Source organism: Pongo abelii, chromosome 3 (assembly GCF_028885655.2).
Source record: "Pongo abelii isolate AG06213 chromosome 3, NHGRI_mPonAbe1-v2.0_pri, whole genome shotgun sequence".
Classification (NCBI taxonomy): domain Eukaryota; kingdom Metazoa; phylum Chordata; class Mammalia; order Primates; family Hominidae; genus Pongo; species Pongo abelii.
Window position 1 is genome coordinate 194,563,630 of NC_071988.2, and position 23,909 is coordinate 194,587,538.

General features: G+C 35.5%; 1 protein-coding gene across 2 annotated transcripts in view; it reads left to right on the forward strand.

The window, feature by feature from the left end:
• The window catches only part of GALNTL6 (polypeptide N-acetylgalactosaminyltransferase like 6), a 1,265,432-nt gene that overhangs the window by 520,426 nt on the left and 721,097 nt on the right, over positions 1–23,909 (forward strand). For both annotated transcript variants that reach the window (XM_024246076.2, XM_024246077.2), the window contains one exon: positions 10,569–10,735. In XM_024246076.2, coding sequence (XP_024101844.1) covers positions 10,569–10,735 — 167 coding nt within the window. The remainder of the gene's footprint in view (positions 1–10,568; positions 10,736–23,909) is intronic.

Below are 23,909 nucleotides of genomic sequence, written 5' to 3' on the forward strand. Positions count from 1 at the left end.
CCAGGCTGGAGTGCAGTGGCACGATCTCGGCCCACTGCAAGCTCTGCCTCCCAGGTTCACACCATACAGGCACCCGCCACCACGCCCAGCTAATTTTTTGTATTTTTAGTAGAGACAGGGTTTCACCATGTTAGCCAGGAGGGTCTCCATCTCCTGACCTCGTTGTTTACTTTTTCTTCTTCTCTCTCAGGAATGCCAGTGATTCATAGGTTTGATTGCTTTACATAATCCCATGTTTCTCGAAGACTTAATTCATTTTCTAATTTAAAAAAAATTTTTTCTTGACTAGGTTAGTTTGAAAACCTGATCTTTGAGCTCTAAAATTCTTTTACTGTTTGGCGTAGGCTACTGATGAAAGTCTTCAACTGTATGTTGAAATACATTAAGTGAATTTTTTAATTCTAGAAGCTCTGGTTATTTTTTTAAGATGTTAATCTCTTCCTTCATTTATTGGCTTTCTTTGGAAGTTTATTTATGTTGATTTTCAACCTTGTCTTGAATATCATTCATCTTCCTTGCAATCCAATTCTTTATCTTCCATGTTGGGGTTTCTATTTTGGTTAGGGAATATTGCTGGAGAGTGAGCGTGATCCTTTCATGCTGTCACAATGTTCAGATTTTTTTTTTTTCTGGTGCCAAAAATTCTAATGCCGGCTCCTTTTCATCTGGAGATCCTGGCATTTCTAATTTTTGTAATTATTTTTGTGTGAATCGGATTTTTTTTCTCTCTTTCCCTATAATGTTATTTTCTGTTCTTTCCCTCTACCCCCTTCCTAGGGGGTATGACTGTAGAGAATGCTGGATAAGGTCTTTTGGCTTTGTTTCTTCACCCAACTTCTGTTGGGTGGTTTTATATTGGGCCATGCAGTTCAAGCTCCGGGCCAGTAGATATCACTTCTGGGTAAAAGCCAGCTGTGGTCAATGTGGCTGGGTATATATATTTGAACCTTGTTTACTGTGAGATATTGCCTGAGGCAATGGACTGATTCTTGGAATACACAGTGGCCTGAGCTCCCTGCTCAGCTGTAGGGGGTGAGCCAAGATGGACAGGGGCAAGCCAGGCAGGTCTGCCTAAAGGTTCCCTGAAGGGAGAATCCAGGGGGCAGCCACCAAGCACCAAGAAATGTGCCTAGGCCTGGAGCTGGGAAACCTCTTGAGTGGTAACTTCTCTGCACAGGGAGGGAGGGCAGTCTAAACTCCTAATCCAGGAGAGTGGATGTTCTATAAGCTTGGAGATCTGTCCAGGAATGGAGGAGAGAGGGCCTCACTTCACATGGTGTCTCCACAGAAATGGTGGACACTCAGGCTGTTGATATGGGTGAGTGAGTGCTCTGAATGCCTGGAGATCTGCCTGGGCATAAAACAGAGAGTGCTTTGCTGCACTATGGTCTCTGCGTAAGAACAATAGGACAGATCAGGCTGTTAATCCAGGTGAGCATGTGCTCTGAATGTCTGGAGATATGCCTGGGCATGGAGTAGAGAGGACCCCTCTGTACCTTGATCTCAGGGGAGCAGGCTGGGGCACCCAGCAAACACACACACACACACACACACACGCACACACACACATGCACACACACACACACAGAGTTTCCAGGTCACACACACACAGAGTTTCCAGGTCACACACACACAGAGTTTCCAGGTCACCAAGTTGGTTTCTTCTCACCCAGGAGAAATCATGGCTGCAGTAGTTCTTCTCTTGCCCTAGACCTGTGGCAAGGAGAGGGCACAATTCCAGCACCTACTCCTGGGTCACTTTCCACATTTGCTGCTCAATTCTGGCTCTGGAGGCTCCTACCAAACTCCAGAGCAAGCACTCCAATCCCTGGCCTGAGACTAAAATACCTGTGTAGTCACACTGTTGGGTTGCCGAAGAGTGACTGACTCTGTATGCTCCTGGATTAAAAATGTCATCCTGCTTTCAACTCCAGGTCAGGGAAAATGCTGCAACTTTTCCCAATGTCTTTCCGTCTCAGCTTCTCCAAGCCTCTCCCCACGTTAGCTCCAAAGCTGGGAGAAACAAAGGGCTCTCCCTTGGCCTGGACAAATCCCCAGTGGAAAGGTGAGTCACAAAGGAAAACTCTCTGCCCCTCTCATGTATTGAGACTTGACTCACTTTTGACAGCCAGATGCTGACACGGGGGCTGTTTGCACATGGTCTTCTTTTTGGGATCTGGGGTGTCCTTCACAATTCCAGTAGATTCCCATTTTTCTTCTTGAATTAAAGTTCACAGCATTGATCTTTATGCACTCTTTTGCTGTTTCTCTGTGGCTGAGGCCGTCTTGAAACAACAACAAAACTTTCTTTTTTATATTGAATTGTTCTAGCTAGGATTGATAATTCTTTGTTGAATAGGAGTCTCAAAATTAAGTATCTTTGTCTTATTCCTGATCTGAGAGGAAAAGCTTTCAATTTTTCATAATTGCATGTAATATTAGCTGTGGGCTTTTTATATATGGCATGTATTAAGTTGAATTAATTTTCTTTTATTTCTAGTTTGTTGAGAGTCTTTACCTTAAAAATGTATCTATTTTGTCAAATACTTTCTCTGCATCTATTAAGATGATCATGTGGTTTTATGATTTTATTTTGTTAATATAGTGCATTACATTAATTAATTTTCATATATTGAACCACCCTTGCATCCCAGGGATAAGTCCAGCTTGATTATGGTGTATGATCATTTTAATGTTCTGTTGAAGTTAGTTTGCTGGTATTTTATTCAGGATTCTTGCATCTATGTTCATCAGAGATATTGGCCTATAGTTTTTCTTTCTTGTGGTGTCTTTGCCCATCTTTGACATCAGGGTGGCGCTGGCCTCATAAAATGAGTTTTAAAGTGTATGGCTGTCAATTTTTATTTGGTATCAGACATTGTGATTTTACCTTCAAAGGTGCAAAAATATTTTGTATTACTATAAATATTATTGAGCTTTGTTACATAATGAATTTAAGTTATGTGAAAACAGTTTGACACTGTAAGATCTTGGTTTTAAGCTAAGTTGGATCAGAGCTGTATTTAGGCTAGGGATAATTCGCCACCCTGCTGAGATAGAACTTGTCTAACTCTTTCCATACTCCACCTAATTCTCCATAAGCATTATTTTATACCCTATACAAATGATAGGTATTGTTTCCTCTAATCCATTCTTGGGTTTTATTCCCCAGATAAGGGTTGTTCCTTTGTATGTTTGCACTGATCAGTGCTTAGCTGAAGATGTGAGGAGGACTCTGCAGATCCCCTAAGTTCTGTGTACAGCTCATTCCTTTAGAGTGCTCTATCTTGCAAACTCTAGCCACCTTGGTTCCCTGGACTCTTGGCTCCATTTTCTTATCTTAGGGAGATCATTTGGATCTGCCTGTGTTTCTCTTAAATTCACCATGCCCTGGAATCTCAGGCTAGAGTGTAAGCAGGGGAAATTGTATCCTGTTTCTGAAAGCCACTATTGTTTGTTGCTTGATATTCAATGCCTTGAAAATAATTGTTTCATATTTTAAAATGTAGTTGTTTAGTTGGTAATATGGTTTGGCTCTGTGTCCCCACCCAAATCTCATCTTGTAGCTGCCATAATTCCCACGTGTTGTGGGAGGGACCTGGTGGGAGATGACTGAATCATGGGGGTGGGTCTTTCTTGCGCTGTTCTCCTGATAGTGAATGGGTATCACGAGATCTAATGGTCTAAAAACAGGAGTTTCTCTGCACAAGCTCTCCTTTTGCCTGCTGCCATCCACGTAAGATATTGACTTGCTCCTCCTTCCCTCCCTCCATGATTGTGAAGCTTCCCCAACCATATGGAACAGTAAGTCCAATTAAACCTCTTTCTTTTGTAAATTGCCTAGTCTCGGGTATGTCTTTATCAGCACCATGAAAACAGACTAATACAGTTGAATCAAGTTGAAAGGCAAATATGGTCCTTATTAGTACATTTGACTAAAAGGAAATCTGAAATATAATTTTACCTAGACATAATATTAGATAGAAATAGCAAAAATCTGTATTATTATTTAAATACGCAAAACCAATATAGGAATATTGTGCATAGTGGACACTATTTCTACTTATTTTAGCCACCTGATAATATAATATTAGTGGCTGTTAGAGCCTCTATTCACATGACGGTTCATCATAAATTTTTTGTGATGGGTATTTTCTCATACATTTTATTGAATGGTTTATCTACAAAAATATTTATGGAGGATAGAGCATACATCTCACAAAAACGTTTGAGCTAATCAAGTCATCGCCTACCCCTCCTTAAAATATTATAGTATTTATATAATTTAATTAATTTAATTAGTATAAAGATGCCTTAAAGGGCCAATGATAGAATGATATTTCCAAAAGATTATGTAATCAAAAGTGAAGAATGCTGGATTCTTATTCATTGCTTGTGTTACCTCCTGTGTAGGCTATAATTACTGAATTTTCAGAAAAACTATAAACTTCTTAGTTCAGGAACAGTGCCTCATCATTGTATCACTTTTTTACCCAGTACAATGCCTTTCCAATTAGATTGTAAAATAATTTATGTTTAACTCTCTAAAACTCTATCTCAATTCTCAATTAAATGGGGGCTTAACTGGATGATATCTTAAATGTGGTTGCAGCTCTAATATCCTCTGTTGTCATGCTTCTATAGATGTGGGACTGTAAATATTCTGTTTTTCATCTGTGAAGAAATTGAATCTCTTTCATTTTTCCATTAAATTTTGTCCAACAAGTAAAATGTTCTTTTCTTGTTTTGTTCTAAAGAAGGCAGAAGACTAAAATGTTTGATTATGCTAGTGTCATTTGCCAAACATTTCTGACTCTATTCCTTCTGTACAATACGAGACTGCACATTCTAGGCCCCTGGGCTGCATGACTAGTTCTGACCAATGAGCTGTAAGCAGAGAGCAATATGCCATTTTAGTGATACATCATCTAATTACTAGCTTGATACCCATCAGTGTTCTGATTTATATCTACCACAGTGATTGACAGTGATCAAGATGTTGGCTATTTCTGCTAACCGCAGTGAGCAGAGACCCTCCTTCCAACTAGTGTTGAACAGGTAAAGGAAGCAAAAAAGGGAATAGTTATTATTTTAAGTCATTGAAATTTGGGGGTGGTTATTACCACCATATAACCTCCCGACTATTGTTATTATATAAGTAAAAAAAAACAAAAAAAAACAAAACAAAAAATAAAGCCATACTTTGAATAAGCTAACAGAATGATCTAAAGATTGAAATATTCAAACATTTTACTCAAAAGCTGCAATCCCAGAGTTAGAATTTTTTAAATGTGAGTTTTAACACCCTTTCCAAAAGAAAACACACAATAATAGGCAGTGAGAAGTAATGTTTAAGTGATGGTGAAGAATACATGAAGGTTTTAAGATCTCCAAATGAAAGTTAACCTAAATGCCTGTAATATAAACATTGACATTGTTGCATACATACTAAAGTACCTCTTTTAGACAAAAATAAGTCACTGATAAGTCTGGTATTTATTTCAAATATTTGTAATTAAAATTTATTTTTTGGCCTTTTTTATTGTTGAAAAAACCACTTATTTTAATAAAATCAATGAAATAAAAAAGATAAATTAGTGTAACCATGAAAAGAATAAATGTTAAGTATGTGTTAAACAATACTATTGAACTATATTTTTAAAATCTCTCAGTTTAGCAAATGCCAATATAAAAAATCAGAAAATGTTTATGTATTCTGTTTTGGAAAAACAGAAGAATATGAGAAAATTTGCCATTGAAGTTTCATTACTGTGAAAGACTTAGCAGAATGTTTACAAAATAATTTGGGTTTTTTTTTCGGATTTTTAAATGCCTTCACAACTTGTCATTTCTCTAAAGTAAATTTTTAAATAATTTAAACTATTTCTTTTGTCTTCCTGGTGCTTTTAAAATTTAAAGAATTAGTTTTTATCCATTTATATAAACTGTTACTCAACAAAGAGATGTCCTTACCTCTGAGCCATTCTAAACTGCAAGGTAATCTTATGCAAATGCTTATCTGAAAATAATACAGCAATAAGAAATGCAATAATTACACCCATATTCCTAGAAACCTATTTCAACACGTTTTAGTTTGTCCCTATTTTCTTATTCTATTTGTGAATTTGCTATGCATTTGTAACCATAAAAAGCATATAAATTGTGTTTGACTTTATTTTACTTATTTATTAAAGTCAGTTCCATATTGGTATATCATCTTCATATTTGTAAACTTTTATTCTCAACCTGACTTGACATTAAACCTAAAATATGCAGGCACAGAGCCTAAATAAAGCCCTGGATGTGCTTCACTATTTCTAGTAATACTATGGGGCAGTCATCTGGATCACAACTTCTTGAATCTAATGCCTGAGCTTGGCAGTGATTCAATTTTTCTTTGGAGCAGCTTAAGTGCTAGAATGACCGAATATAATTCAATCAGATTAAGTGCTTTTACAAAGGAGCTGGCTTTCCTTAGAGTGAAAATCAGATCTGCACCCTCATTACTTTTTGCTAGAATTATTACCAGGGCTAATCTTCCTGCTTCTAGTCTTTGCCATCTGCAACACATTGTCTGCCCTGCTGCCAGAGGAATATGTAAACATGATCCGGTCTTCCTCGTGATTAACAATATTTGAAGTACTTCATGTTGACTGCAGGCTAACATCCAAATTCCTTAGAATCGTTTTCAAGATTCTTCATGATCTGTTCTCAACGTACAGACTCATTGATAAAGACATCCTTAATTCTATCAGACAAAGTTAGTCACACTTCCTTCAGGCTCTCAATGTCTGTGTGCCATCTATTATGTCACTTCTCTTGTTTGAGTCTAATCATTTTATATATCCGCTCACTGGTCTGTGAACCCTTAAGGGAGGAGACTGAAATGTATTCATCTTTGTATCCTAAATGTCTCTCACTGTCTCTTCTGCAGTTCCTGTCTTTCCTAGTTCCACGTCTTCTTCCACAGAGGATTTGACAATGAAATAATACAATGTAAACAACGACCATAATAATGACAGTATTTATTAAACCCTTGCTATTATTAGATATGATGCTATATGATGTACGTTACATAGATGTCCCAGTTTAATTCTCATTAGCACATTATGAAGAGGTATTTTTTTTTGCTCCTACATTATCCTGTGTGAGAAAATTAATCTTATAGAGGGTAAATAACTTGCCCATTGTCACACAGGCAGTAAATGGCAAAGCTATCATTTGAACCTAGATAGTCTGATCTATAAAGTGTGGTGTGACTTTTCAATATTTGATACATAATCATCAGGCATGAAATAGTAAGGAGTTTATAATGTAGTCTAATTGAAAAATAAGTTACAGATACCAATGTAAAAAGGCAATGTTACTACTAATAATCGGCTAATTAGGATGAGGCCATTTTTATGTATCCACTGTAATGTCTTGATAATTGTATTTCATAGGCCTAGAGATGTCTCTGGGTAGGGCACCAGTAATAATTCAAAAGCTGAAAGAAGTAATGAAATGCATGTGTGATCATTGTTTTTTAAAAACTTATTTAAAAGTATCTCCAAGTATAACAAACTGCAACCTTCCTAACTCAACAAAAATAAGAGTGTTGCCTATTTGACCAGCACATTGATCAAAGTGAATCTTGACCAGGATATTGATTCAAGAGACTGTTCCAAAGAGACTATACCAAATGAGGTATAACTGATTTGCCTATGTCTAAGTTTGAGTTCCTCTAGAAGCAGACCCTGAAACAAAAATTTGACTATAATAGTGTTTAGGAGGTAATCACAGAATGTAGAGTGGTGTGGTGCAGGGAATGTGAAAAAGGAAGACAGAAAAGGGAAAGTAGCTAGTAAAGGATGCATTGTCAAACTGCTGATCACTGTGGGCAACTGAGGTGTAATCCTGCTGGGAAACTATGGGAGACAATATAGAACACACCTCAGGGTTTTCCCACCATACGACTATTTATTCTCTAACGTCCATTATTCGTTGGTTGATACTGGCTCTAGGGGTATTACTTTCTCCCAGAACTTCTGATCTGCCCTTTGTGCAGAGATGAGAGAAAGTACTCACTTTGCTATCTGCAGAGATGTATAATAGGACCCTCTTGGCTTATACTGGAATGTTGAGTGCGAAGGAGACATTGATGTGCCAGCATCATCTGCTAGAGCTTATCTCTCATGAGCCTCTTCCTCCAGCAAAATAGATTTTTACCTTGAGCTACACACCCACATATATATAGATAGACATATAAATTGACAGATGTGTATATGATGTATGAAAGCTACGTTCCAATTGGATGTCGTTTTGACATCTCAACAGTACATGGGCAAAATTGAATTCATTATCGTTGCTCTCAATCTTTGAAACCTTCGATGTGTCTCTCACACAGGCTCCTATGTCATTCTGTATTTCATCGGATCAGTTGCCCATGTCCAAAACGTAAGAGTCCTCTTTAATCACTTCTCCTAGTTACCAAGTCGTGTGAATTCTCTTCCTACATACACCTTGAACCTGTCCTCTGCAGGCCACCTTCCATTCTCACTTGAATTTCTACAACATTTTCCAAATTGGCTTATGGGCCTCTCTCAAATAATCTTATAGCACTCTATTAAGCTTCTACACTATCCATTTCATTTTAAAATTGTAGCTATTTGTCTTTCTGTATCTCTCATTATAAATGTCTTGAAGTTCAGAACTAGATTTTTTTTCATTGTTTTATCTCAACTTTGGAGCCTGGCCTATATCAAACCTTCAGTAAATTACCGTGACGTGAATTAATGAATGAATAGAATGGATCCTTTTATATTTCATGTGTAGTATGAAATATACTTAGCTGGAGCTTAGGCAGATAGAAACTATCGAAAACATTTTGAAAGAGAAAGCCTTTGTCACACATGATTGGTCTTGCATTCTCTTTTGTCTACCCTTTCTCTGATTGGATTGTGTATGACTCTGAAAAGTCATGAGCCTATTGATTTTTTCTTTTCTTTTCTTTCTTTCTTTCTTTTTTATTTATTTTTTTTTTTTGAGACAGTCTCACTCTGTCACCCAGGCTGGACTGTGCAGTGGTGCAATCTCATCTCACTGCAACCTTTGCCTCCTGGGTTCAAGCGATTCTTTTGCCTCAGCCAGCTGAGTAGCTGGGATGACAGGTGTGCGCCACCATACCTGGCTAATATTTGTATTTTTGGTAGAAATGGGGTTTTGCTGTATTGCCCAGGCTGGTCTTGAACTCCAGGACTCAAGTGATCCTCCCACCTTGGCCTCCCAAAGTGCCAGGGTTACAGCCATGAGCCACTGTGCCTGGCTCCTATTGATGGGTTATAGGATATTACTCTGAATGCAATTCCTCTTTAATTAATAGGCAAGTGATATGTACAATAGTTTGTCCTAATGTTTAAAAAACAATTGGCTTCATTGGGAATATCACCTTCATTCTAAGAACATTGTGAGGTGTGATGGTTCTCACAAGTAGGTGCAATATTCTGAATATTGATATATCAAAGCACAATTAGTTGGGCTCTTTGACTTTGTTCAGAAGAATCAATGGCTCTGCATAATTATGACCAGGTATGCTGAATTTCATTAACACTATTTTCCAGATCTGTGAATTATAAGCAAAAACATCTATCTTACTATACTCCCATGGAAATTACTGACAGATCTTTTTCATATTATATATATTTTTTGACGCTTAAGTTATCCTAAAATGAATTTCATGTTTTTACAGCATTTTTGTGCCCATATCATGTTATAATTTTGATGGGTTTCCAAACACTTTTCATTGTCTGAAAATGTCAAAACTTACTTTAATGAAGTAAAGTAAGTTTTGTTTAATGAATATTGTTAAAAATAATAAATTATTAGGTTAAATAATGAATAAAGGAATACAATTTTAAAAATACTTCTTTTTCATCTTCTCAGATGGTTCTAACAGTGAAAAAAATGAACTTGAGATTTCTTTTTAGAGTTTTCACTAGGAATATAACATCTTGATTTGGATCTTAATTTAATCTTATTATGTGGTTGTGCTCAGTTAACAGTTATTTTAAATTAAATTTTAATTTATTCTGTTTAGAGGCTACAGTTGTTTTTCCCTTCAGGCTTTAAATACTGTCCAGCCATTGAAACACTCCATGACTAAAACTGACTAATTAAACATAAATATTATAGAAGTTAAATTTTTAGATCTCTTCAGGAAATCCATCTAAACCTTAATTATGTGCTCCATGGAAACAGTTTTAATGCATATTATTCATCCTTATTTCTATTATATAACAACAGGAAAAATGTACATCAACAAGAGCACAACATTTCAAAAACTGACTAATTTGAAACCCTGATACCAAAGAGGATAAAACAGTTGTTTCACTAAGAGTGAGTGTGAAAGGAGATCATTAATGCATTCCGTGAAGGAGCAGGATAACAATCATGCTGTACAAACTCTGGTTGGAAAGTATTATACCAAGTCGTGTTTCCACAGTTGTCTGATAACATAATGAATAAACAACAGAATAAGATATACAAGAGTTTTTCATTTGACACACCATTTTCTTTTCCCTCATCTCCAGCTGTAAGCACAAGATGTATCTGGAAAGGCTGCCAAACACCAGCATCATTATCCCATTTCATAACGAAGGTTGGACTTCACTCCTGCGGACCATACACAGTATAATTAACCGAACCCCAGAAAGTCTGATAGCAGAAATCATTCTAGTAGATGACTTCAGTGAGAGAGGTAAGATACAGTTGATAACATTTTATCGGATTCTGCTACCATTCACATAATCATTAAGGACTTTTTTAAAAAGATAATGGGAGCTTCTTTCTGATTCCATCTGAAAGGTGATTATGAAGTTTTATCTATGTTGTGATTTTGTAAAATATTGACCAAATGCAAAAGAAACTTAACGAGAAGCTATCGGTTTCATTTGGGAATCTATAAGAAATTTGCATTACAATCTCTGTTGCAAATTAGACAGGTGTTGGCAAAATGCCTCAAATTCTACTTTCAGCTTCAGGACCAACACTGTAAAATATATTATGGTAAGTACATATGAATGGTAAAATATTTGAGTTAGAACTATAAAATTTGTTCTTATTTCTGAAAAGCATCTACTCTATTATTTACCAGTATGACACATACTCCAGGCTGTGCTTGTGTTACTTCATAAATATTAGAAACTATAAGGGACACAGGTACATATTTTTACTTGGTAATTCTAGCTATTTTATCTATCTGAACAATAACAGAAACAATCTAGTGTAATAGTATCTTACAAAATTTAACATAAGTTTTAATACTTTTATAATTTTATATTTACATTATAAAAATTTTGTAATTTTGTAATTTACTTTCTATTGTATGAATATACTATAAAATGCATTTTATAATTTACCTTATATTTTATTGCATGAAGGAGCTATACTTAACTGTATATCTGTTAGAAAGAATGACAGTAAAATATTTTGATTGAATATTATTCTTATGTCTCAAAAGAGAATACAGCTTGAGATCACATGGGTTAATTAAGTTCTGAAAGTTTTAATTGAAGTTAATTTGAAGTTTTGGAAATGTTATTTGTCACAGAAACATCTTTTTCTCATAGTATTCAAAAATTCTGCAAAAGACAGACTGCTTGGTGTGCTAATTGTGAAGTTTCTTTGACAGAGGTAGTCAGTGAAAATACTGGTCTTTATACACTCCTTTTAAATACTGATTCAGAGGTTGCCTAGTATCTGTAGGTACTGGGACTTACATGACAGAAATGAGGTTGTTTGACACTACACTATTAATGTGGCGGAGGTTGCAGTGAGCTGAGATCGCACCACTGCACTCCAGCCCGGGTGAGACAGCAAGACTTCGTCTCAAATTTAAAAAAAAAAAAAAATATATATATATATATATATATATATATATTTTAACTATCAACCTGGTCATTTTAGGTTTGATTTCAAAGAGGTTTTTGTCTCGTGTTGCATAGGTAGGCATGCATTTAATACTACTTAATAAGAGCCACTGTCTAAAACTGAAATTTGCAGATTTTTGAAAAACAATGTAAATGGCATATTCACTTTTTTATTCTAATTGAGGTTACTCTTTCAAAGCAGTCATTATTATTACCTCAGGCTAAAAATAGGTACTTAATGTGTTAATAAAGCGTTGATTTCAAAAAGTGAAAAAGGTGATAAAGATCTGAGGCTGCGGATTGCCAAGTGAATAGTCTTTGTGATTGACTGGTACTAGGAGAAATAGGCCAGTGTAACTTTTGATTATCTTGGTGAACTATTTATTATAGTAGAATTTTGACCTGGGGGGCAATAGAGTGAGAAACACTTGGTAGCAGAAAATTATGGTTTGTAGAACATTTCTTGTTAAATATTTCTCAGAGGTATTTTTCAGTTGAAAGCCTTTGAAAAGGTTGAAAATACTGGCACCTACATTTTCTTGGTTCCAAATCACCGTCACCTTTGGTACAGTAGCAACTTTGGTGGACTATGTTTCTGTATGTCATGTTAGTTGGGAAGAAAGTAGACTGTCAATGTAATTAGTGTTAGTGAAGGGGGATAACAGAAAACGGATAATTTAGGAACAGTGATGGTAATTTTTGAATTTCCTAATGGACATTTCTAAGGATAATCATTATTTTAATGCTTAGGTAAAACTTTCATTGAGATATTCTATTCTTATGAGCAATCAAATTGAAAGTATAATTTTATAAACAAATGCAAAAGTAAATTTTGAAAGAAATTGGTGATAAAATGCTTCTATAATCTTTTATAATACATCATAATTTTTAAATTATATAAAATAGGAAAGACTCTTTTTCCAAATTTTTGCTTTGGATTATGAAAATCTCATCTGAGAGTATTGGTTGATGTATATTAGCACTTGAGTGGATTTAGGAGCATCACTCCTCCTTTCTGAATTATGAGAAATATAAATAATTAATGTAATGAACACAGGTCAGAATCCCAACGTCAACTATTAACTGTATGACATTTGGTAAATTAACTTTCTCTGAGTGTCTCTGTTTATCAAAATGAGACTGATAGTGACTCTTCATGGAGAGGTTATGATGGAGGGCTGCCATGGATGTTTCAGTGAATTGTGTGCTCATGGGAGAGCGATTGCTCTCAGCTATTGATTTCTACTCACCAAATACTCTCCTACTACTATAGTATAAGTGTCTATACTTTTTGGAGAAGGGATTCTCTTAATTTAACCAAATATGATCCACAATTATCTATCTATCTATCTATCTATCTATCCATCTATCTATCTATCTATCTACCCATTTATTGATTTATTTATCTCTAGAATCAACAGAATAATTCATTTAGTGGCCATTTAAGGAGTAATCATGGTAATTTATATTAGGAGAAATTAGGACTGCTTTAACATTTAAAACATCTCCAATATGGCCAATAAGCTACTATAAGCATTGAAGTAAAATAACATTCTGAGAATTTAATCAATAAGGAGATTATGTTATCTATCTAAATTATATGCATGGCCTTAGAAGAGTGTTTAGCAGAATCCTTTTCAAGACTGTTTTTACTATTAGAAGAAAAGGAAGATACCCCAAGGCATCACTTGTTTACAGGGCCTCTAAGAGAGAAAAACTTTTTCTACTCCTTTTTATTCTGATCCTACTGTAGTTGTACGGTTAAAAGCTATAATTAACTTATACTTTTCTTAGAAAATTCCCCAAAGCTATAACCCTATAGTGTGTAGAGTTCTTTTCACCAACTCTTTAAAAATCAGATTAAGTAGGATAGATACATTTTTTTATCAAATATTTATTTATTTATTTATTTATTTTAATATTATTATACTTTAAGTTTTAGGGTACATGTGTACACTGTGCATGTTAGTTACATATGTATACATGTGCCATGCTGGTCTGCTGTACCCATTAACTCGTCATTTAGCATTAGATATATCTCCTAAAGCTATCCCTCCCCCATCCTCCCACCCCACAACAGTCCCCAGAGTGTGATGTTCCCCCTCCTGTGTCCATGTGTTCTTATTGTTCAATTCCCACCTATGAGTGAGAATATGCAGTGTTTGGTTTTTTCTTCTTGTGATAGTTTACTGAGAGTGATGATTTCCAATTTCATCCATGTCCCTACAAAGGACATGAACTCATCATTTTTTATGGCTGCATAGTATTCCATGGTGTATATGTGCCACATTTTCTTAATCCAGTCTATCATTGTTGGACATTTGGCTTGGTTCCAAGTCTTTGCTATTGTGAATAATGCCACAATAAACATACGTGTGCATGTGTCTTTATAGAAGCATGATTTATAGTCCTTTGGGTATATACCCAGTAATGGGATGGCTGGGTCAAATGGTATTTCTAGTTCTAGATCCCTGAGGAATCGCCACACTAACTTCCACAATGGTTGAACTAGTTTACCGTCCCACCAACAGTGTAAAAGTGTTCCTATTTCTCCACATCCTCTCCAGCACCTGTTGTTTCCTGACTTTTTAATGATTGCCATTCTAACTGGTGTGAGATGGTATCTCATTGTGGTTTTGATTTGCATTTCTCTGATGGCCAGTGATGGTGAGCATTTTTTCATGTGTTTTTTGGCTGCATAAATGTCTTCTTTTGAGAAGTGTCTGTTCATGTCCTTTGCCCACTTTTTGATGGGGTTGTTTGTATTTTTCTTATAAATTTGTTTTAGTTCATTGTAGATTCTGGATATTAGCCCTTTGTCAGATGAGTAGGTTGCAAAAATTTTCTCCCATTTTGTAGGTTGCCTGTTCACTCTGATGGTAGTTTCCTTTGCTGTGCAGAAGCTCTTTAGTTTAATTAGATCCCATTTGTCAATTTTGGCTTTTGTTGCCATTGCTTTTGGTGTTTTAGACATGAAGTCCTTGCCCATGCCTGTGTCCTGAATGGTAATGCCTAGGTTTTCTTCTAGGGTTTTTATGGTTTTAGGTCTAACATTTAAGTCTTTAATCCATCTTGAATTAATTTTTGTATGAGGTGTAAGGAAGGGATCCAGTTTCAGCTTTCTACATATGGCTAGCCAGTTTTCCCAGCACCATTTATTAAATAGGGAATCCTTTCCCCATTGCTTGTTTTTGTCAGGTTTGTCAAAGATCAGATAGTTGTAGATATGCAGCGTTGTTTCTGAGGGCTTTGTTCTGTTCCATTGATCTATATCTCTGTTTTGGTACCAGTACCATGCTGTTTTGGTTACTGTAGCCTTGTAGTATAGTTTGAAGCCAGGTAGTGTGATGCCTCCAGCTTTGCTCTTTTGGCTTAGGATTGACTTGGCGATGCGGGCTCTTTTTTGGTGGCATATGAACTTTAAAGTAGTTTTTTCCAATTCTGTGAAGAAAGTCATTGGCAGCTTGATGGGGATGGCATTGGATCTATAAATTACCTTGGGCAGTATGGCCATTTTCACGATATTGATTCTTCCTACCCATGAACATGGAATGTTCTTCCATTTGTTTGTATCCTCTTTTATTTCATTGAGCAGTGGTTTGTAGTTCTCCTTGAAGAGGTCCTTCATGTCCGTTTGTAAGTTGGATTCCTAGGTATTTTATTCTCTTTGAAGCAATTGTGAATGGGAGTTCACTCATGATTTGGCTCTCTGTTTGTCTGTTATTGGTGTATAAGAATGCTTGTGATTTTTGTACATTGATTTTGTATCCTGAGACTGTGCTGAAGGTGCTTATCAGCTTAAGGAGATTTTGGGCTGAGACAATGGGGTTTTCTAGATATACAATCATGTCATCTGCAAACAGGGACAATTTGACTTCCTCTTTTCCTAATTGAATACCCTTTATTTCCTTCTCCTGCCTAATTGCCCTGGCCAGAACTTCCAACACTCTGTTGAATAGGAGTGGTGAGAGAGGGCATCCCTGTCTTGTGCCAGTTTTCAAGGGGAATGCTTCCAGTTTTTGCCCATTCAGTATGATATTGGCTGTGGGTTTGTCATAGATAGCTCTTATTATTTTGAGATACATCCCATCAATACCTAATTTATTGAGATTTTTTAGCATGAAGGGTTGTTGAATTTTGTCAAAGGCCTTTTCTGCATCTATTGAGATAATCATGTGGTTTTTGTCATTGGTTCTGTTTATATGCTGGATTACATTTATTGATTTGCATATATTGAACCAGCCTTGCATCCCAGGGATGAAGCCCACTTGATCATGGTGGATAAGCTTTTTGATGTGCTGCTGGATTCGATTTGCCAGTATTTTATTGAGGATTTTTGCATCAATGTTCATCAAGGATATGGGTATAAAATTCTCTTTTTCGGTCGTGTCTCTGCCCGGCTTTGGTATCAGGATGATGCTGGCCTCATAAAATGAGTTAGGGAGGATTCCCTCTTTTTCTATTGATTGGAATAGTTTCAGAAGGAATGGTACCAGTTCCTCCTTGTACCTCTGGTGGAATTCGGCTGTGAATCCATCTGGTCCTGGACTCTTTTTGGTTGGTAAGCTGTTGATTATTGCCACAATTTCAGAGCCTGTTATTGGTCTATTCAGAGATTCAGCTTCTTCCTGGTTTAGTCTTGGGAGGGTGTATGTGTTGAGGAATTTATCCATTTCTTCTAGATTTTCTAGTTTATTTGCGTAGAGGTGTTTGTAGTATTCTCTGATGGTAGTTTGTATTTCTGTGGGATCGGTGGTGATATCCCCTTCATCATTTTTTATTGCGTCTATTTGATTATTCTCTCTTTTCTTCTTTATTAGTCTTGCTAGTGGTCTATCAATTTTGTTGATCCTTTCAAAATACCAGCTCCTGGGTTCATTAATTTTTTGAAGAGTTTTTTGTGTCTCTATTTCCTTCAGTTCTGCTCTGATTTTAGTTATTTCTTGCCTTCTGCTAGTTTTTGAATGTGTTTGCTCTTGCTTTTCTAGTTCTTTTAGTTGTGATGTTAGGGTGTCAATTTTGGATCTTTCCTGCTTTCTCTTGTGGGCATTTAGTGCTATAAATTTCCCTCTACACACTGCTTTGAATGTGTCCCAGAGATTCTGGTGTGTTGTGTCTTTGTTCTTGTTGGTTTCAATCAACATCTTTATTTCTGCCTTCATTTCGTTATGTACCCAGTAGTCATTCAGGAGCAGGTTGTTCAGTTTCCATGTAGTTGAGCAGTTTTGAGTGAATTTCTTAATCCTGAGTTCTAGTTTGATTGCACTGTGGTCTGAGAGACAGTTTGTTATAATTTCTGTTATTTTACGTTTGCTGAGGAGTGCTTTACTTCCAACTATGTGGTCAATTTTGGAACAGATGTGGTGTGGTGCTGAAAAAAATGTATATTCTGTTGATTTGGGGTGGAGAGTTCTGTAGATGTCTATTAGGTCCTCTTGGTGCAGAGCTGAGTTCAATTCCTGGGTATCCTTGTTAACTTTCTGTCTGGTTGATCTGTCTAATGTTGACAGTGGGGTGTTAAAGTCTCCCATTATTATTGTGTGGGAGTCTAAGTCTCTTTGTAGGTCACTCAGGACTTGTTTTATGAATCTGGGTGCTCTTGTATTGGGTGCATATATATTTAGGATTTTTAGCTCTTCTTGTTGAATTGATCCCTTTACCATTATGTAATGACCTTCTTTGTCTCTAGGAAGAAACTGCATCAACTAAGGAGCAAATAACCAGCTAACATCATAATGACAGGATCAAATTCACACATAACAATATTAACTTTAAATGTAAATGGACTAAATGCTCCAATTAAAAGACACAGACTGGCAAATTGGATAAAGAGTCAAGACCCATCAGTGTGCTGTATTCAGGAAACCCATCTCATGTGCAGAGACACACATAGGCTCCAAATAAAAGGATGGAGGAAGATCTACCAAGCAAATGGAAAACAGAAAAAAGCAGGGGTTGCAATCCTAGTGTCTGATAAAACAGACGTTAAACCAACAAAGATCAAAAGAGACAAAGAAGGCCATTACATAATGATAAATTTTAAAATACAGGAAGATATAGGAATTCTGTTGGATTCCTTTAGGGAGTTTTTTTTGTTTGTTTTACACTTTAAATTTATTTTTAGAAATATATCCCAATTTCATTTCTGTTCAGTATTTGCATTATTTACCACCTTTGCACTATTAACTTTTTCAGATACTCTACAAGATCCTTTGGCCAAAAGCACTAAACTTTAACAAGACTTAATCAAATATTACTGCCTCATATTTTACATCCTCCACGTCAATAGAATAGCTATACCTGACCAAAAATATAAGAAAGCCAATATTTTAAACACGTCATTAGCATGAGTCACTTGCTAATTACTTGGAATTCATATTTACAACAAATATAAGTATATAGTAATTGTTAAATTCTGTAGTAGTGGGTTTCATATCAATAAAGTAAAATACTAAAATATTAGATAATCACAGAATAATGCTAAACTATTACCAAGTTATTTAGAAAAATCTGCTTAAATAATCTGCTTAAATAAGATTGACCTAGTTCTCAAAATGCTCTAAAAAAAAGCGAATATTCCATCTTGCAGTTCTCAGTTTAGACATTTTCCTAAAGCAAGCTTGGTAACAATGTCATTTTAGCCTCAGAACATAAGTCCACCATCTATAAAACATGAAGGTAAAGGCCTGCAGGTAAGTTTTCAACAACCACCACTGTGTATCTGAAGCTTACCAAAGTTAGTGAATGTGGCTATTTTTTTTTCCAGTAAGCTCTGAGAAATACATTTAACAACTTAACTTGAGGCCTATAACAAGGCTTCATGGTGACTTTAAAGCAAGACTAATCCTGGGCTTATCTCCAAATTCCAGGCAACCTTAATGGCATCCGCATGGAAAATGTTGAAATGTGTGAAATAGGCTGGGGCTTAACCTCAGAGATAGGGTATATTTGAACCTGACAATTCTCTGAACTTTGCATGCTTAGATGAATGCAAGCCTAATTGAGGATAGTCGCAGGAGAGTTGCTGACACACTTTCCTTAATGCAAGTATGGAGGCACTACTGTACACCCGAGTATGCACACACAAACAGAGGCACACAGGCGCACACTCACTCATTTCTGCTCCTGCTTGTTTCAAAGTTCCTGGACAGAAAAGGTAAGTAGTTGAATATTTGAGTTTCAGAAAGATCTGTTATTCTCCATGTACTCTTTGGAGGGAAAAACAGACTTGAAACTATCCTCCCAATGCCAACAACTTTCAAGAAATCCAGCTTACTTTTCCTTAGCCCACACTCCTACTATCCAAAGTGTGGTGCATGGACCAGCAGCAGCAGCTTGAAGCTTGCTAGAAATGCAGACTCTCAGTCCTCACCAGATGAATCAGAATCTGCATTTCAACAGGATCTATGTGTACTTTCTATAGGAATTAAAGTTTCAAAATCACTGTCATGCATTTTAAAATTGGGGTTGAATGGCCAGGCACAGTGGCTCACACCTGTAATCCCAGCACTTTGGGAGGCTGAGACAGGATAATTGCTTGAACCTGGGAGATGGAGGTTGCAGTGAGCCAAGATCATGCCACTGCACTCCAGCCTGGGTGTCAGAGCGAAACTCTGTCCCAAAAGTTGAAGCTTCAGTGAATAATATGGGTGCAATAAGTAACTTCAAAAATCTCTTGTTTCTTACATGTTATTGCAAAATAAATTTTGCTGTTTGTTTATACTGTTTAGTGTGCAATTAATACTGCATTTATAAGTTTGTAAAGGACATCGACAGTATTTTAATGTAACATTAATTGTTATATTTCCTTGCTAGATATCGCCATTTTCCAAAAATTGTAGATATTTACCTTGCTTTCTTGTGAACTCATTTTATAGCATTTGATGTTTAATTCCAATTTACTGTCATACCTCATCCCCTTGCCAATTTTCCCTTTTTGTTAAACGAATAATGTCTTTCAAAACTTTATAAATCTATTTTGCTTTGGAATCAGTCAATAGCTTTTATGCCAAGTTCACAAGGAAAAAAATATTTTATATATGTGTATATACGATATGTATGTATACATACATATATATATGGAAATAGCAAAGCAATTCCTATAATGATCCACATTACCATTAAAAAATCCTAGACCCTTCACATGGCTGAAAGTGTTTTTAAATCTTTAAAATAGCAGAGATATTTTTAATGATTTCACAAATGATGATGTCAAGTTTTGAATTCAATTTCTATTTTACACAAATAGTCTCCAAGTATACATTAAGGAAAGTTTCCATAAGCAGACAAATCAATCAGCACAAGTTTTGCAACTATTCAAAGTTGGAAGATATCATCAGGGTGAAAAAGGTTGTAAAACCGAAGAAGAATGGTAGTGCCTTTTTATTTTATATTATACAATGCTAACACTAAAGTGCATTTAAAGATTCTGAGACGACAGTCAACAAAAATGTTTTAGTGCTGGTATTGCATCAGGTACTTCACTAGATTATAAGACAAGCAATTTTTATGTCTCAGATTTATTGAGAGCTAGTCACTCAAAATAAATCTTGGAGTTATTTAGATTTAATATTCCTATTTAAAATGGTGAGGATAATTGCATTTAAAAAATCAAACTACAATATCAAACCAAATACTGTTTAGTAGCAGGAACTAAGCAAATGTTAAAAAATACACCAGTATATTTAGAAATTCAGCATTATATGCCAAAGAATGGAAAGGAGCTATTCTGCTTTCTGATATTTGTATATCATGTTGCATAAAAGTTAAATGTGCAGATTGTCTTAATGGCTCTGTTAACAAATTACTTTAACATTTGTGAATGTGAGGGAATCTGGGACATTGGGCAACATTGCTTTCTGTGGTCAGATGTATGAACATACCACAGTAATGTGCAATCAATGTCAGGAAAATTATCCTACAACATAAAGGGGTAAAAGTTTGGGAAGTTAGAAAATAAAAACTCAATTCATAAAAAGTCTTTGTGCATTTGTAAAAGATGGATATTACCCACCAGTAGCAGAATATGCTTGGAGTAGAATCTGCCTCAGAAGAAAAGCACTTTTGAGATTTCTCTCCCTCTTACTTGTAAATTAAAAATTCAGTCCCACTGGATGTAAATATCTTCAGAAACAACAGAATTTATCTGACAAAAATAATGATAGTTATATACCCTTATTGATTCTCACCTTTGCCTTCATGTGTACGGTAGCTTTGTATTGTCTCCTTTTTCTCCTGAAGTGCGAATGTGAATAATCTCTCAAGTTTTCAGGAATGCTACACACATTCACAAGCCTCATGCTTACTACTACAATACTTTATTCATTCTAGTAGAAATCTGTTTTAAGCAGGTGCTCATTTTGTAAATTAAGAAAAAGGATTTTGAGACAGTATAGAAATATATATTTTTTCTTAATAAATTGCATTATGGATTAGCTTTTATAATGAGGGCATTGGTAGTCAGAACATTGCAAAAAGTTATTATGGAGATAATATCTTCTGTCTTCTAAAGAAAGTAATAATATATCTCAGTTAAAATTATTTTCAGTTTAATTATTTTAGGATTCACATTTAATTTACAAAGATATATTTGCTGAACCATGCAAATAGACATTTTTTATGTAGCTAGCTTTAACAAAAAAGAACTGTTAGAAGTGTTCTAATGTAAGTTGTTTGAGAGAATGGCATTACAATGAAATACATGCAGGCTAATTTGAACACACATATAAGAATTTTGGAAAATATGTGATAAAATGAAGTGATGGAATGGAAAGGCACAACCTAAGTTTCAATGTCTACCCTATATTAGGTTGTATCTTAGTTATCACATGTAGTATTACAGCAAATTCCACAGTAGAAAAAAAATCTTATGCTTGCTTTCTTTTCTTTTATTGTAAAAGGTATGATGAGTACTAAATCAATGAAATAAGCAAAACATACTATTACTCGATTGTCTTTAAAATGTCTATATTGAAAAGTTTTCTGACTTAGTTAATTTGGGGCTTATAAATATTTACATTTGTCCTATGAGTAGCTTTTACATTTTTTAAGCATTTCATTTTGAAGAGATGATTAATCTCATTTAGTTGTCATTTTTCTAACTCACATTTCACTCTTTTGCAGTTTTGCTCTCTTCTCAAATATTAGTTTGTAGTATATGAAATTCCATTTTTTGTAGGACATTAATGGTTGACTTTGACAGTTTCATATATTTCAATCTTTATGACCAAGCATCTTAAAATCTGTCTACCTCTGGATGGAAAGTCTATCCTGGGCTCATGTTTTAAACTAATACTTTTAAAGGCAGAGAAAAGCATCAGGTGTTGGATAAGCTTCTCTGACTTTCCAACTGCTTTTTGTGTGGGAAAATTCCACATGGCTGAATTAATATGGGTTTGGCATAGAAGGAGGCGCTGCTTTTAGAAGCAAAACTGTTACAGCTCACCAACGTCACAAAGGCATGACTTCCTCAAGAAAAATAAATTGTGCAATTCATTTTATGGCAGATTAAATCCCATTTATTTTTCTTTCAGACAGCTGTTTTGAATAGAATGTCACCAGTGTGAAACCATTTTATGGATGTTGGGCTTCAGATCTTGGGTAGGCATAACTTTCTTTGATGAAATAAAAGGTTATGTTTTATGACTATTCCTCTTGTCAGCAAACCTCAGCATGTGAGCTTTAATAATACAATGTTCAGTATTTCAAGCAGCTCTTTTTGATGTCTAAATATCCATCTGCTCTTAATTTTAAAAAAATCACTGCATCTACACAATGGAAAAAAGAAAACTTCACAAATATTTTCTCTTTTATCCTGAATTATAACACTTACTCAATAAAATAAAAATATCAATCTCTCAGCATTCAAGATTTTTCTTAAGCTGACAAGTTTTGAACATCAAATTCATCCACGTTTATGAAATGTGTTTTAACAAAATTCTCCCCTAATAAGAATTAAATGTTTTATGTCAACTGAGGAACAAATTCATATTAGAATAATAGGATCTTTGAGATGAGGGATTTGTAGGTGACATGGTACATTTGTAATATTTATAAATGAGTAAACAGCGACTTATAAAGATGAAGTCCTAAGTCACACAGTGGGTCAATTTTATATGCTTTGATAAATGCTAGTTTAATTTAAAATGTACAGTTTTCACAGTTAGGTATCCAAGGTTCCTTTCTTTGTAGTTTTCTCAGATGTTTTATTCTGAGAAACTGAAACAATTCTGGTAACTATCATTAATTTAATAAAATGTACCACAATTATATAGACATTCTAGATAATTGAATCTAATTTATTACCCATTTTTCCTTAGGATCACAACAATAACAGAAACCATCATTTCACTATGTGTATACCCAAGTATTGAAATAGAGGATTCATGAGAATCATAATGACTCGAGCACACCAATTCCAGTCTCCATAATGGCCTTCCAGGACTGCAGGGGGCCAATCAACGCCTTCCTCCTGGAGAAAACAGTGATTCTAAAGTTTGGAAAGGCTCTCAAAACTAGTAAAATAGGTCATAAAACAGAGTTAAATATGTTTTATATAGCTTCACAGACTGATGTGCAGTAGAATTTATTGAGGTACTTAAATGGATTTTGGGCTGGCCCCTTGTGGGACATCTGATTCTATCTTTATCATGGAAAAAGAGGCAGCCTAGCAAGGCTGCTTTGCTTTACCCAAACCAAGGCACATTTGAGATTTCACAGGGCCATGCTGGTGCGAACGTCTCCAGAAGATAAGGGTCATTCTAGAACACAGAGAGGCTGGATTAAGGGTAGAGGAGGCATGGGAAGTTACTGGGCAAATGTCCAGCATTGGATTAGAGACTAATTAAATACACATCCTTTATTTTCTCATCTTTTTTCTGCCTGGCCTCTCAAAACGTAGATCAGGAAGACTATATGGAGAATACACACACAAACACACACACACACACACACACACACACACGGAATTCATATATATATATGCTACTTTGTAAACTTGTGGCT